The 16,893-nt window shown below is 39.8% G+C and overlaps 1 protein-coding gene across 1 annotated transcript; it reads left to right on the top strand.

Moving 5' to 3' along the window:
* The first annotated feature begins 44 nt into the window (after positions 1-44).
* Positions 45-13,641, top strand: CASP3 (caspase 3). Its single transcript, XM_039550801.1, has 7 exons — positions 45-133; positions 5,791-5,883; positions 7,757-7,881; positions 8,376-8,504; positions 10,346-10,521; positions 11,037-11,154; positions 12,219-13,641. The coding sequence occupies exons 2-7, from the start codon at positions 5,807-5,809 to the stop codon at positions 12,443-12,445; spliced, it is 852 nt and encodes a 283-aa protein (XP_039406735.1). The 5' UTR covers positions 45-133; positions 5,791-5,806; the 3' UTR covers positions 12,446-13,641.
* Positions 13,642-16,893: the final 3,252 nt, after the last annotated feature.

Raw genomic sequence — 16,893 nt, 5'->3', positions numbered from 1 at the left:
GCCCGCCCTGCGCGGGGAGGAGCCAGCGGGGCGCCGGCGGGCCGGGCAGCGACGGGCTTTTTCCGCGCCGAGCAGCGCACAGCCAAGCGAGGTCGGAGCGCAGCGTCGGCGGGGCGAGCAGGCGGCGGAGCTGGTGGGTGGTGGCGGAGTCAGGATGCGAGCGCGCCGGGATGTGGGCGCCGCAGCGGCGGGGCCGAACAAAGCCGGGGGTGGGGTTGGACGAGGCTGTGGCTCTCTAGGTCCGCCTGGCCGGCCGCATCTCTCCCGGAGGATGTCGGCTGCGGGGAGCAGGAGGGGAGCCGCGTTTCGCCCAGGGCGGGCCCGGCTGAGAGCGCCTCTCCCCCGGCTGCCTTCGGGGCTCCCGGCCACGCAGGCCCGGCGCTCGGTCGGTCGGTGGTGCGGGCGGATGACCCGCGGGCCAGGCGGGAGGAAGCGCCCGCGGTGCCATCCCAGAGCCCGCCGCTACCCCCTGCCCGGGGGCAGAGCGCGGAGCCCCAGGTATTAGTCTTCCAGAAGCTTAAGGTAGCTAGTTTGGTCCCTTTCAGCCTGTTTTTGTGGAGAAGCTGCCGAAACGGGGGGAGAGGGGGAAAGGCGCTTTAATTCTAAGCTGCTCTCTGGTATCCCCATGGTAGACCATTAACTAACCGGAAACACGGGGTCAGAATCTGTATTCGGACCTTCCAAAACAAAGGGTGTTAAACCTCGTCTGTACCGACGAAAACCATGCTTGGGGTCCTGGCAGCCACTGTGACTAACTTTTGAGAGCATGTAAAAGGTGCTGCCCGAGGTGTATTGTGTCCTCTTTCTTTCCTGCTGGACTGAGGGATAGAGCTGGCCATCTGTAGTCTTTTACCCTCTAACTCATAGTTCCCTCCTTTAGGTAGCTGCTTGTCAGGTGGTAGGTTTCAAACTAACACATCATGTCCTTGGTATTAAGGAACTAGATATGGCTGTTGCTTATAGCGGCGGTGGTGGGGTTAATAGGTACAGCTGAATTAATAAGCAAGGGTCCCATCTACACTCGGAGTAATTTCAGATGATTTTACAGCTTCATGCTGAGTACCTAAAAGTCTGTTTGCTTTTGGAAGATCAGAATGCTGACTCAGTGTCAGGGCTTTCCAACAACTACATCAAGACCAGAAGTAATGTGAAGAGCTGTCACATGTATGGGCCTGCTTCCCTCGGTGGTAGCAGTATTTAGTAGGGGGATAGTGTCACACAGAAAATTTAATGATATATTTAAAATGTTTTTTCATATTGTCAGCTTCTATATTTTCCTTACATTATTAGTCAGATAATTATTGTTTAGCATTATACATTGTAGGGTGGAAAATTTTTAATTTGCATGTCTGCATTAGTATCATGTTATGTCGTGTATATGTTCATGTACAAAAAATACCTTCTTTGAATGCTTGACATTTTCTCTTGCAGTCATGTGAGATGGAATACTGCCCTTTTCTAATCTTGAAAGAGATGTTTTACAATACTGATGTCAGTTTTGAACATGTGTTTTAGTAGTGCTACAGTCTTTGCTTTGTAGCAGCAGATATATACTGAACATGTGTTGTCTTCTGTGGTTTGCATATTTCAGGATCCAGTTGGTAACTAAAGACTAGTTATTTGCTTTCTCCCCTGTCTGAGAAGCTTTGGTATTATTTTTATCGCTATACCATTCGTTTCTCTTGTTGGTTGTCATTTCAAATAAATATTGCTTTAAAAAGGAACCTGGTGGTTCTTACGGCAGTGGTGACACATGATGCTGTGAACTTATTTTCATTAGGTCTAGGTAGAATAAGTGAATCCAGGCTGGAATGGAGTAAAATGTTGTTTTATTTATTTTCCTGTCAAAAGAAAAGCATTGGAACAACTGCATTTATGTAGGGGAAAAATATTTTTGCTCGTATTGGTGTACAGAGAGACACCGGTCATTTTCTGGTGGCTTGCAGAGCATAGCTTTGGGCCTTTTCAAGCCACTTTATTTCTTACTACTTAGTATATGTAAAGACCATTGTAGTATCATCTTTATATTTGTTGTCTCTCTTTTTTTTTAATTGTATTTTTTCAGATAAAGTGTTATAAAATAAGCTTGCTAAAATCTGCAGAATATGTTTTGCTAGATTATAAAAATTATGTTGCTCTTTTCATGGACTTTTTTATATTTCCTTATAGTTGAAAGCTCGTCTTACCTAAGCTTTCAGAGAAAATAATATCAAAGAGCAGAATAAAAATTTTTAATACATTTTTAAAGCACTGTCGTGATTTCTTCCCCCCCGCACCTCCCCCCACCAGGATGAGATCATCCTCCACAGGGAAATGCATGGCATCACTGCATTACCTAAAGCCAGATGAGGCAATTCTTAGTAGCCTGTTAGAATCAGCACCATCCTCCGGAGAGCACTGCTGTTACCCTGACCGGTGCTTTAGAGCATAAAATACCCTGCTGGTTCAAACGCCCATTTGAGTGCCTAGCAACAAAAGAGAGATCTCTTTGTGGGTGTCTTTTGTTCTTTAAAGTGCAGGTGACTTGGTGCCTGAGGGTGCTCAGGAATTGATGGATATTAAAAGTGAGTTACAGATTCTGTTCTGAAGATCAAGCATGCAAATTTCAAATAGTTAACGTGTTATAACCAGTTTTTCCAGACAATCCCTATTACTTCTGCAAAGTCTCTCAGACAAGATCCAATTGTGATGAAGTAGAGTGCAGTAAGCTCTAACACTTCATTAAACAATTGAAACTGTAGGCTGTGAACTAGGCCTGCAGAGGCCTTAGTAAGAAATATTTTTATGATATGGTATTACAAGTTGTGCTTTACATTTTTCAGGAAGAAAGTACTATAGTTTGTTGTAATTGCGGGTTTCTTCCAATTTCATTGTTTCTTTGGCGCTGGATCAAGGACAGCGGTTTTAGAGCTTTACATTGTAGGGTTGCAGAAGGGTCAAGGAGATAAGTCTTAATTTAAGGTCACTTAAATGTTGAAGATCTCTCTTAGTGTTTGCATCCTGCTTGAACATTTATGTTGTAAGAAGCATTCAGTGCTCACAGCCAGTTGGGTCTGCAGTTTGCTTAGTTAAGTCTGCTGCTGTTCAGCAGTTTGGTTGGAGCACACCTGATGTGAACCCAAGACAGCCTAATGAGTCACTTACCCTCCCTCATGATTCCAGGGGCTCATCTGTTGGCCAGAGAGTGTTAGCTTTCCCTGTACTTTGGCTGAGTCTTTCTCCAAATAGCTGTTGGGAGCTGGCCACAGGTCATGTAGGCACATATTTACTAGTTTACACTCTCTCCTTCATGTACTTCAGCACTGGCGCTGCAGAACTTCATAGCGCCAAACAGCTGGGATAAACACCAGGGATTTTAGCAGAAGTTGATTTCTGTGCTGACACAGCTACACTGCTCTCAGTACACCTGCTAGCTGGTTTTAATAGAGTTGGCACATGATGCTGTGCTTTTTTTTATATGGTGTGGCTGTTTATTACTGTTGTCAGACAAAGAACAAATGAAGGAAGTAAACCATTTCCCTGTCTCTCTTATTAATCCCAGCCACATTGAAGGGTTTGGGTTGTGCTCTTGCACAAAGTTCTTCTCCAGGAGCAAGAGCAGTATGAGTTGCATCAGAATGGTGGGTTGGTCTCCTTGGATGTTTTCCTACAAATTTTGCTCAGGCTGAGAGCTCAGGAAAGCTGAGAACCAAAGCCAAGGATGATTGCAGTAGGGATGGTTGAAAAAGTCAGAAACTCCTGGAAACTGGGCTGTGCTGGAGCAGGAGAACTTACAGCATTCTTGTCAATGAAAGCCATCCTTTCCAGTTCCTGGGGACCAGAAGCTCTGCTCTTCAGTTAGAGCTGGGTGCACACACCAGTTGTCACTGTAGACTAGACTTTTTGGCAATGCTAATGTTCCCTGCCATACAGCATAGGGTTGGATCACTGTCATGCCACAGGTCATAGGCGTTTGAATTGCCCTTTGGAGCTGCTTGCCTTTTTCTTCCCATAGGGTACTTTTAATGAATTAGACTTTGAAGTTAGGGTGAATGAATCCAGATCAAGGTGCTAGGCAGTTGAGTTCAGCATTGTAGATTTAGTTCCTGCCCCATTATACTGTCTTTAAAGTAAATTTCTAAAACATAATGATAGAATGTATTTTAAACATTTTATTTCTAAAATACCAAGCTTATTTACTACTTTACGAAAATGTATTTTCAGGAAATTTCCTGTTTGCTGCATTACATAATACAGTTGCAAGTGTGGAATAATTTGGTGAAGAAGAAGATTTAATTACATCAGTGCTCTGAAATAGTATTCAGAGTAACGTTGAAGATCTTTTGAAGTCACTAAAAATGTAATGTCTTCCTAGAAACAAGTTAAGAAAGAAGGTTATATATAACCAAATTAGTGCTTCTGATGCATCAGTAATCGTTGCCACGAAAATGGGTGTTTGTGTTATACTAACAAGAGTATAGATATGAAGTTGAGGCTTAATATAATATCATGATGTAAGATGGCAAATATAGTTTGCCCTAAAGAACCTAAGCCTTGAATAAGAATCTTCATCATATCTGTCCAGCAAATCTTGCTACTTGTTCTGGTTACTTACACCTTCTTATTTATCATAAATGTATCTGCTAAAGTAAGTTTTTGCAAAATTCTTGCCTTGTAATGCCTTGTTTGTTTATTGAGGTCTCAGCACTTCTAAGCATTTATTACTTTGTCTTATCTGGCAATTTAAATTTATGATGCATAATTGTTTTCTGAAACTTGAGTTTAAGGTAACTTTTGGTAGTATGTTCCATGATTATGCACTAAGTAACCATGGGGGAGGTTTGATGATTTTAAATTTATTTCTGATTTGGTACCCATTATAATTTATTGTCCTGTGCTCTCATAAAAGTAAATAACCCACAGCATAGGGTTCATTTCATCAACTGTTTAAAGTTACATTATTGTGGTTTTATTTTATTACTATTGTATTTGCCTTCATATTACCGCAGGCCTGGGCCCTAGGGTATATCACCATGTCCCGCAGCCATAGGGAGGAGGAGGAGAGAAGATCCAACAGGCAGGAATTGTGCAGCAAGATTGATTTATTTAATTATTTTACAAACCCTTTTATAGACTTTTTTCTTCACAGTCTAATTGGACAAAGGATCAGCCACCCCTTGGGGGTGATTGGCTAAAATCCTAAAACATCCATTGTCAAAATATTTTCCTACTATACCATAAACAAGACTTTTCAAGGTTGCAAGTGGCTTGGTTGTTTACATAACTCTGCTACCTCTTCTGTGAGAGAGAAAAGTCTCTCATGGACTTAGAAAATAGCAAGAAAATCCTCGCTAGCAGCATTTTTGTATCTACACCTTCACATACACCAGTTGAAATGGGATGCAGTGATATTTTCATTTGAAATGGAATGTAGAGAAATGACTCATTTCTCAAACTACTATGATCCAATTTCTAATCTATGTTAGTCTTTGCACATATCTAATATCTTGTATTGCTTGATTTTGGTTCTCAATTTCTGATGCATGTGGGGACCTTGCAATATTTTAAAGATTATTATCAATTTTTGTGTCTTATCTTGCTTTTTGTAGGTGTTTTCAATGATTTGGTCACAGGGGTCTGCAGACTTTTTCCCAGAGTACTTTTAGAAAAACATTTCATGTTCTTCTTTCAAATACGAAATGTGTAGGGATTACTCAGAGATACCTTTTGGGGCTTTTTTCCCTACTAATATATTAGGCTAAAGTTATTCTGTGAACTGTCATAATGCTTCTATTTTCTTGCGTTTTCAAGCTGATAATTGAAAGCAATGATGACAGACATAGGAGATGGACCACATCTGGGGGAAGATCTGGCAGATGCAAAATCTATTCCAGGTTTTAAAGGGTAAGTCAAGTGCTTTTGGTTTAAGTCTTCAATTTAAGTCTTGAGGAATCTTGTGCTGTAATGGAAGGTAAGAGCCATAAAAGAAATTATGCTCAATGGAAAAGTTTCAATTATCGTAAATTGTAATAATCATAAACAACTCTTAGAGTTGTACTGACTTTGAAAATACACAGTGTGGGACAGAGCAGGCTGCATGAATGTACAAGGAACTAAAAAGCAAAACACTTTAAGGTGCAGCTAGGCTTAGCTTAACAGTACTATCAAGTGCTTAGCTCTTCTCAAGAAGAGACATCTGTGTCTCACCCTAGGATAAATGTTCACATCTTTCTATGCAGTGCTCCTAGAGCTGACCTGAGCCTGTAGAAGACAGCTCAGCTGCTTGAGCTGACCTGCTGTAGAGTTGTGTGTGTGGAAGCAGGAGTGCAAGAGGAGCTTAGGGAGTGGAAGGGAGGAAACGCAGTCCTGCCAGCTAGTTGTTACACTGGTCTAGCACTGTCATCAGATTATGCTCTCTCTAGGAACTTAATTTGACTCTTTTTAATATTTCAATGAAAAATTAGGTTTTAAGAGCATTATGGACCTTTTATTTGTAAAATATAGTATGATTGCAGGCCCCAGTGTTGTAACAACTTACACTACACATGTGCTTAAGTGAGAAAATTCATACCAGCTTCAGCATCTGTGGACTGAGAAAATTGACAGCTGTTGCAGAGTCATGAGTGGTGGGGGGGTTGTTGTGCTCATTAATTGGTGTGCAGATTTACAGCTGCATGTAGAGTCTTGGTCTTTTGTCGTGGATGGAATGGATGCACTTCACTTGTAAGAGAGAAGAAGTAGCAATAGGTTTATTGATATAAAACAGTGATTTAACAACCTTCAGTAGTAGGTACAGCAGTGGTTTAACAAGATTCCATGGCAAGGTACACTTGATTATTTACAGCATAGAGGACAGGGTCAGATAAAACTGTTGGGGAGACCCTCCTGTTGAGACCTTATGTTCAGAAAGGACAAAGGACTTTTAAACTCCTTCTCAGAGTGAAGTCTGGGTGCAGCTGGATTAAGACTTAGTCCTGGACTTGGTCAACGGTTTACGTCTAAAGGATTATATGTGCACAATCAATCCTTTTTATCACGTAGCTAAGATTTGCAGCTTTAACATGCTATCAATTACTTATCTAGAAGCTGTTGTGGTGAGGCATGTCTCAGCCTCAAGGAGAAACCTAGAGAGGTATCCCTTCTGGAGAGGAGATCCTGGTGGGTAGCCTGCTGCATGTGGAGTAAGATAAATGACTTACAGTCATACTTGCATATGAGCTGTATTTTGGTATGGTGCATGCTCAGCTAGTCCTTAGATGTTGGAGAAGACTTATGGCTCTTAGCTATTGTGTTAGCTATCTCCCCAAAGTCCAGCTTCATCCAGATATAGCCATCATGCTGGTGGCTATTGCTTAAGCAGAAAAGGAGCACACATCTGCCACATCTTTTTAGGTTTTGAATGTTTTCTTGTGAAAATTCAATGATAATGACTTTTGGTTAGAATTCAGAACAGATTTGCTTTCTCAGAGCTAACCTTTCCTCCAGGTACATAGATTTCAAAAGATGATAGTAAAAAAACCCAACTGAGTTTTTGTTGATACAGTAATTGGCATCCTTAAACTAAGTTTTCATATTCTCCTGTGCAGAAGCATTATAATTTTAAACACAGTTCTTCCTTGATTCTTTTAATTTTAAGCTTGTTCCAAGTTCCACAGAAGGTTACTACAAATGCAAACTTAGCACTTTCATTGGGCTTGCTAGAATAGCCTATTATTGTCATTATTTTGAAAAAAGAGATCAGAAATTAACACCTAAATTTTGTCTGGTTTCTATACAGAAAGAACCTACCTGCTAGCAAGTCTATGGACTCTGGAATTCTGCCAGACTACAGTTACAGAATGGATTATCCAGAGATGGGGGAATGTATAATAATAAACAATAAGAACTTCCACAGACATACTGGTACCACTTTCAAGTTTTTGACTTTTTTCCTTAATTTAGATAAATTAGTGTGTTACTCTTCAAAATTAAATATGCAGACCAGTTTCGATTGCACTCTAAAATTAAGTCATGGGTGTGATTCATTTCAGTCCATTCTTCCAAATATCCATAGAGGGACCACATTAGGGTATAGCGGTAAGGAGGAGGAAAATTGATCAGCAGTACAAGTCTGTCTTACTTTTTAGTCATAATTTCTATTTTGCAAATGGAATTTTTCTTATGTCCTTAAATAGATAAGTAGATATAAAAATAAGATATAGATAAATCTACAATACAGGTGCAGAGGATGGGAGATGGTGTGCACATGTAACAGTGCAATGTTTTCTCTGTTAGAGTGAATCTGGAATAATGGAATATTTCAGATAGATACAGGTATAACCGAGAAGAGAATTTGGCTCAATCAGGCCATGCCATGTATATAATATAAAAAAATAACACATTTCCCTTATGTATAGGGATGCTACCTCGTTCGGGGACAGATGCAGATGCTGCAAGTGTCAGAGAAGTTTTTATGAAGCTGGGATATAAAATAAAGATCAACAATGATCTTTCATGTGGGGACATTTTTAAGCTGTTGAAAAATGGTAAGTTACTGCATGTTCAGTGTGTGCGTTAGGTCAACCATTGTTTCCAAATACATCTCTAGCCCTCACTTGTTTCTGGGTTCTTTTAGATGTTTCACACCTTCTGGTGATTTATCGCTAAGGATGACATGTACATCACAGTTTCTATGTTTATTCATCTTTGCTGTCTCTTCATGTTTTGTGTCATGACTGTTGTCTCCATATCCTTTCTCATCTTCTAAAGAAGGCTGGAAAAAAGGCTGAAACTTAAATGCAGACTGATTTGTATTCTGACCCTGGGATCACTGAAGCTCTGTGAGTTGCAAAGAAAACTGCTAGATTGGGTAGAGGGGTTCTGTGCTAAATGATTAGTGGTGTGGCCCAAAGAGGGGTTCTGATTGAGGGACCAGAACTGCAGATGCATGGACTGAATTTTCTTTTGGTTAAACAACTCACATGTTGTTTATCTTGTGAAACAAAACACCCTTCTCTCAAGTGAGAGCTTTATACTACTGTGTTAGTCCTGCTTTGTTTGGACTTGGCTACATTTAGACCTTATATTAAATGGTGCCTGGAGGTATCAGTAGCCCTGGAACACAGGCCATTCTAGTCAAGTCATGGAAGGTTCTCTGCCATGACTGTGACTCATGCTCACTAGTGCTCTTCCAGACTGTTCCAGGTCACACTCAGACAGTAAAAGTAGTCCAGTGATTATTCCCAACAGCAGTTAGCCTGCAGCAATTCTGGTCTTGGTTTTTGTGTTTGGTTTTTGTTGGGTTTTTTTGTTGGTTTGTTTTTTTTTTTTTTAATGAAAGTGTTTATGCCAGCAAGTGTTCCCAGGTATGGTTAATTTATTAGTATTGTTGCAGCTGGTCTGTTGACAGTAGCTGAAAATGTGACTCTTCTAAATGCAGTGCTTGTCCATAAATTGTAGAGATGCCTCAGTGTACATCACTTGAGTGAAGTTGAAACAGTTAATTTATTCCAGAACAGGAATTTAGTGGTTTGGTAAGCACTAAACAGTAAGACTTCAGATTTAGGGACTGTTTTCATTTTTCATCTACAAACTTTTACATCTTTCTGAGTTACCACTCATAGTTTCTTTTGGATCATTTTTTTTAAAACTTGTTTGTCTTTTCATAAATTTGAAAAAATCATCTTGGTCCTCAAGTACATTTCCCACAATGTCAGGCAACAAAAGACATTGGAGAATTTAAATTCTGTGCTATTTGTATACCACAAGATGGAGGGAAAAAAAAAGTATAAATCTACAAACACTTTATATCAAGCTTAAATAACTGTAAGTACAAAATCAAGAGGATTCAAAAATCTTTCTAGACCTCACTACAGGTGAAAAGTGAGCAAGAGAGAAGTGTACTGCTAGTACCTAGGTCCCTGCAGGAGCAGCAGCAACTGCCGTGCTATGTTTAGTTCCCATATAATCCAAGTAGTCGAGGCATCCCCAAGTGGAAAGAGAGGTAGGACTTCTCCATTCTTTCCCAAAACTCAGGATGTTCCATCAGTCCAGTCCCAGATCACAAGACTGGCCATTATTGCATGAATGAGGTGTGTCATTCAGACTTTGAGACACTGTGGGAATACCCTTTTTGTCTCCTTACAGTATTCCTGACCTAGCTGTGTGACCATGTCTTGCAATGGGTAGGGTTGGCCCTTAATTTGGGGTGTCCTGTGCCCAACCTCCTGAGGTAAAGTAGGCAGGGAGCTTCTGTTCAGAAGTGAAAACTGCAGGTTTCTAAACATGTGAATTAGTTCTTAAAGACTTCTGTGACATAGGAAGGATCACATGTTCAAAATTTTGAGGGAATATGGGAAGTTAAGATAATTCTCTTTTTGCTTTCAAGTTTCTGAAGAAGATCACAGCAAGCGAAGCAGTTTTGTTTGCGTGTTGCTAAGCCATGGCGACGAAGGATTGATCTATGGTACAGATGGGCCTCTTGAACTGAAAGCACTAACAAGCCTTTTCAGGGGTGACAGATGCAGAAGTTTAGCAGGAAAACCGAAGCTCTTCTTCATTCAGGTGATGTACAGCTGAACAATGATCATCAAATCAGCCAGATAGTTAAAAAAAAAAATACCATTTCCCACTAATTATTAGTGCAAAAAGTTAATCCTTTCTAAAGGATTTGAATGCAGTTGCTCTCAAAGTAACATTCTCTTCAGGTCTAAAGTGGCACCATTTTCCCTGTTAGGTAGGCAGTATTTATAATAGCTGATATTGCACTAATTCTATGTATTAAATGAAATCTTAGGCAATATTTAATGAGTTTCTGAGTGCACTTTGGAATTAATATCTGTCTTACCCAAGCTATGTAGCTGATTTAAATAAATGTTACTGCTTTTCTTCTGAGTCTGTCTAATGGAAATGTGACATATAAAGTCTTCTTATTTTTGCGGGTTTTTAATTATGACGTATGGTTTTTAATCATGATATATTATTATTTTTAAAACACAAAATATCAGTATTTTTATAAAGACCACTGCCTTTATTTTTTAATTTTAATATTATTTTCCATTCTTCCTTCCACCAAATAGGCTTGTAGAGGGACAGAATTAGATTCTGGTATCCAGACAGACAGTGGATCAGAAGAAGCAGTGTGTCAGAAAATACCTGTAGAAGCAGACTTCCTGTATGCCTATTCTACAGCTCCAGGTGAGAGACTGTCCATGTCCGCCTGCACTCACGCTACAAATTAAAGTTTGGAGTTGGACCTAGTCAGTGGGTGACTTCACTTGTATGGAATGTCCCTTTGGTCAGTTTGGGTCAGCTGTCCTAGCTGTGTCCCTTCACAGGATCTTGCCCCCTCCCAGCCCCTTGGCAGGGGGAATGTTGGAGAGGCAGCACTGCTCGACAGTGGCCGAAGCACTTGGGTGTTACCAACACCTTTCCAGCTACCAATGCAAAGCACAGCACTGAGGGCTGCTGTGGGAAAATGCTCAGCCAGACCCAATACACTCTTTCATGAAAATATATATTTACTTCCCTCAGTCACATGTTTTACCTTGATTTGATTTCTTTTTGAGGTGGTTCTGAGGCTATTCTCAGTTCCTACAATACCCCTACCAAACCCTGAGTATATCCTTCTCACTAGCAAACCCTCGAATGTTCATCTGCTGGAAATTTAGTTAATTGGAGTTGTGCAAATAATGTACAGCAAGACGAAAAGATATTCTCAGAGAACCAAACAATCAGATATGCAGAAGTGGATGATAAACACCATCATATTATTTGTCTATCCAACTGTATTTGCATTGCATCCTTAAGCAAAATTGGTAGTGGCAGTGCCCTTCATAAGTGCTTTACATTTCCACTCAGCAGAAGTAGGTTCAGTCTTTAATTCTGCACATATTCCTGAAGCTAGTGACACTGAAACCCATTTTCCATCTGTACTGTCACCTCTCCTTTGTATTTGTGTACTCCATGAAAAATAGGTATTAATGACTACGCTTGCTGCAGCAGAAGGTAGTTTTCCTGCCTTTTGATTTTCTTCATACTTAAGGTTTTCTTAGGTTATAGAAGATGATGGGATTAGAAAAAAATTTTGAGTTGGAATTTGTGGAGATTATAAAATCTAAATGTTGCTGGTTGGTGGTTTTGAGTTTTTATTTTAAAACACTGATTGGTATTGGAAACAATGCAATGTTCCCCTAATTGCTGATCTGTCCTGTATCAAAGGCTGCTCCATCTGATCACTTTGACATTGCTCTCTTCCACAGGCTATTACTCCTGGAGGAATTCAGCTGAAGGCTCTTGGTTTATTCAGTCACTGTGTAAAATGCTGAAGGAACACGCAAGGAAACTTGAACTCATGCAGATTTTAACTCGTGTAAATCGCAGAGTGGCAGAGTATGAGTCCTGTTCAACTCGACAAGATTTTAATGCAAAGAAACAGATTCCATGTATTGTCTCTATGCTCACCAAAGAATTTTATTTCCCTTCCTAAAATAATTTTTCAGTTCATGTTTTTATCTGCATTTTATATGCAATATTAGTACAAAATACGACTTTTAGATCTGAGTAACTGTTCACTACTGTGTGTGGCAGAATGAAGTGTCTCAAAGTTAGATATATGTCTGTTGTTAGAAGTAAAACATAGTATGGCTGTGTTAGAAATGCAAACCTGAGTAGCTGAAGCAGATTTGAAAGTAGTGCTCTGCGTATCACAAAAAATGAGGAAGGGGAGACTAAAGAAAGATCAGATAATTTACTGGAGCTTTTTGGTGCTACATTTTACTTTGCTGAAGGGGCTGAGAAAAGAAACAGTTCTTGTAAATAGTTTGGTTTCATATCTTACAAAGAAGATTCAGAATGTCAGTGATGGTAATATGATAGTAGTGTCATCATACATTTCTTAACTCAATTTCTTGAAGTTTAGGTTATAAGTTAACCTAACTATTTTTACACTTTCGGGCATAAACTGTGGAAAACAGCCATTTCATATTTTTGCATACAATTACAAAGCATGTTTAGAGAACAGTCAGTTTTTTCTGATAATTCCTGATAATTTGATACCTTTGTGTGTGGAATATTAGATAAAGTATTTATATCAACATGGTAGCTGTTTCAAAATAAATTTTGTACTCTGACCTTGAAGCTGAGTGCCCAAGGGACCAGTCTTCCAAAATGTCTTTTTCTGCAGCTCCCTAAGGGAGCTCTTGGGGCATATCTGGGACTATAAGAACCAGTGCAAAAGGAAGTCTGCATTCTGAACAGTGTGCTTTCCTCTTTTTGGCCTTAAATAAGAGTGGCTTTGCTCTGTGCGTACCACGTGTAATCCGTATGAAAACCTAGATTTGTGGTACTGGAGAAATTTCACTTCATAACTCTTAATTTCCATTGAGTTAATTACAAACTTCAGCTAAAATATGTTAACAAATAGTAAATTGATATCTCTTGACTCTGAATTTTGTGAAACAGACTTTTACAAAAATTGCAAAACATTTTTGCTGATATTTCAGCTTGTAGCAGTCTTTTTAAGATCAGTGGAAGACAGAATATGAAATTACTATAGGGTGCTTGCAAAACAAGACTTGAAACTCTTTTTAAATTGTGTAGCAAAAACAATGTTGGCATTGATGTTCACTTCCAGAGGAATTTGGTACTTGGTTTTTTTAATTAAATACTGTTTCCTAAATTGTATCATGCTTTTCAATGTGTGTCACTTGTTTAGGATCTGATAGCTTTTGCAGATTAATTTTAACTTTAATTATATCCTTTTTTCCTCAAATTACTCTTGTTCTTTTTCTCCCCCATCTGCCTTACCACCTGAAGTTGAAAAGAAGCCACCTTAAAGCATTGTATGCCATTGTACAGCCAGGTAGTAAAGTAGTGATTGAGACCTGGGAAATGCAGGTTCAAAAGGGATGCAGAGGAGGCAGTTTTAAACATTGTAGATGAGTTCCCTGATGACTGCCTGCTGGATAGGAGCAATCCTGTTTCTCTCTTGTGTAAATGTTCTGTGAGAAAGAGTTGGTCTATTTTAACTCATTGAAGTTTCAGTTCTGGGCAGATTATTGCCCATGCTTCTGTTGAAAAATTAAATAGGCCCCTTCTTCATGTAGATTGTGAATTACAACAAGCATTTGCAAGGTTGTATGTTGTAAATGACTGACAGGACTTGTCTTAATCTGCTTCAAAGTAATGGGGCATAGGGATGTTCTTTGAGTTCTTAGTTATTTTGCTATGAAAAACTCATGTCACAGAGTTTGCTCTTCTCTTAGGTTTAGTAAGTTCTGGTCTTGATTCGTTTTAGCCCTTTAAAGGAAAATTATTGTACAGCTTTTCCAATGGTCTTTAAAATAGAGCAAAACAAAACCAAAGCTGGGCTACAATGAGTAGCGAGTTGGAGGAATGAGGCCTGCAGCATGAGACACACTGTGGCATATGTGGGAAGGGGATTTCTCAAGGTATGCCATGAGATATATGCTGGAGGGATTACAGTGGGCATGATGGCCCAGTGATGGGTTATCATTAATCTTACCTTAACTCTGCAATTAGCCAGATAGAAGAGGGAGTGATGCTTGTTCCACCCCTGGGTGTGACCCACAGCCTTTGTAGTCTCTCTCTCTGTAACCTCCATATCCCTCTTTTATATATAAAGTGGCTGCCCCACCCCACTGTTCATGATAACAGTACCAGGATTCTTGACTACAGTCTCACATTCACTTCTCCCAAAAGTATTTGAAATCCTTCATGGCAGAGGATGAGAATGTGACCATCATGCAGACAAGTTGATGGGCTTGTTCCTCTCTCCTCCCTAAAGCAGGGACATATCTGGTAAGATTTCTACCTGCACCAGAGCATACCTGGGAACATTTGTACATAGTGCTGTACTCTCAGATTATGTAGGTCTAGTGCATTTATCACTGGCAATCTGAAAAGAATCTGTTACATTGCCTGTTGCTCCAATAAACTGCACTATTTGTTATTGTGTGGTCATGAATGAGACCAGACATAGGGTGTAACCCATGTTGTGCATCTGAGACCTCACTGAACGCAGCCAGACTTACAGTGCTGAATAGGTTATAATCAGAAAATAAACCTAGCCCCATCCAGCCCCTCTGATCTCTGAGGACTAGTTGGAAAGCAAGGGAGTTTATTTTCTGCTGAATTTCTATACTCTAAGCACCAATCATTTAGTAGAGGTAGGGCTTAGGAAATGAGGTATTCCCATCAAGTCCTTTCAGGACAAGAGCTGCATTTTACTCCAAGTCAGTAGATTCCTTCAAGGCAGCATCTAGATACTTCTAACTGAGGGATGGTCTTCCAGTCTGTAGGACGTGCCTGTAGAGACAGAGCCTGTCGGAGAAGGCAGAGGGAGAGGTGGTAACATCCTTTTTTCTTGTGTCTTATTTGTATCTGTCCTATTTTTCTCATGTCTTTCCTAAACACTTACTCTATTTGTAATAATCTTCCATCCCACTGCCTCTTAACCAAGTTCAACCTTTTGACTGGATCACATTTTCCTAATTATCCATGAGCTCCCTAGCTCACCAGACCTCCTTGCCAAACCAAGTCAGGTGCAAGGCTGGGTGAAAACACTTCCATGAAAGTGAATATGCTACCCTGGTGGGAACAGTTCTTCGCTTCCACAAGAGAGGCCTTCATGCCAAGTGTGGCTGCAGTTTCCAAGCTGAGCTAGAAAGCAAACACCTGTTTTCACCTGAAGATCTGTTACTACCTGGATCATCACGTAAATCGTGTCCAGAAGGCTTTTAAGAAGTCTGACATTAGTATTTTGCTGACTTGAAAAGCCAACAGAATCACAAACTTTTCAAAAATCAGTTATGAAGTTAAAAAGATTAGCACATGAGATACCTAACAACTTTTATTGTTTTCTAGTAAAACTAAAAAAAAAAAAAACAAAAAAACCAACCAAACAAAAACCAAACCAATAAAACTAAAACCAATTTCTTTTTTCTTTTTTGAATAAACACATTTAATGTTAAGCAATGGAAGGAGGAAGAAAGTAAGAGAGGCTGAAACTAGGGAGGCAACTCATGCTGTCTGTTTTACAGCAGGTCAAATACTCCCTTCTGGATAAGCAAATCCTTATTTTGAATGCCATCAGTCTGCCTTCTTCCCATAACAACCTCTGAGAGTATCTACTGAACCAAGTACTACGTCTCTTTCTATACGATACATTGCTCTTAGAAGTTCATATGGTTTCTCCTTAAACTTTAAACCAGATTAGTATACATTCACTGGATTACTATACAGCCACATGCAATTTATATTTTTAACTATGGATCAATTTTTTTTTTTTTTTGCTAAAGCCAGGCAGTATGTGTATGAAATCACATCTAGTGATTAGAAATATTAGCAGTATGAATAATAACAGCTAAATTAAGACTTGTTACCCCATATTCTGTAAGGAATGTTACTCATTACCAGGAAAAACTACCTTTCAGCTGTATATTGCCTCCTGCTCTTGATTGCAGACAGCGGAACAATCACAGCCGGTCTGGCTTTTTGAGGGACCAGGGTCAGAGGTATACTACTGCTTCATCACCAGCGGGTGTCGCTGCAGATAGCACAATAATCTCCAAAACTCACATTAATGAGTCATTCAAAATGAAATCCAAACACCTGCTGAATGAAGCAACCCTTTCACAGCTGTCAGCGGTTGTTTGCTGTCTGTCAGCTCGTGTGTTTATTACATCCTGGGACTTGCATCCCAAAGTATGCGAGAACATCACATTGCTGCTTCCCAAGAAAGCCACCCTGTCTTATTGCATGTCAGAGTAAACAAGAATCAGCTGATTTTGAGGCAAAAAGGGTTGTTTTTGCTGCCCTAGACCTACACAGAGAATACTTCCAACTATGGAGCATGTTCCCCTGCAGATCCCTGTCATGCCACTAATAATCCTGTAATGTTTAATAAAAAAAAAT

Source organism: Corvus cornix, chromosome 4 (genome assembly GCF_000738735.6).
Source record: "Corvus cornix cornix isolate S_Up_H32 chromosome 4, ASM73873v5, whole genome shotgun sequence".
Taxonomy (NCBI): domain Eukaryota; kingdom Metazoa; phylum Chordata; class Aves; order Passeriformes; family Corvidae; genus Corvus; species Corvus cornix.
This window is presented reverse-complemented; position numbering and strand designations above follow the sequence as displayed.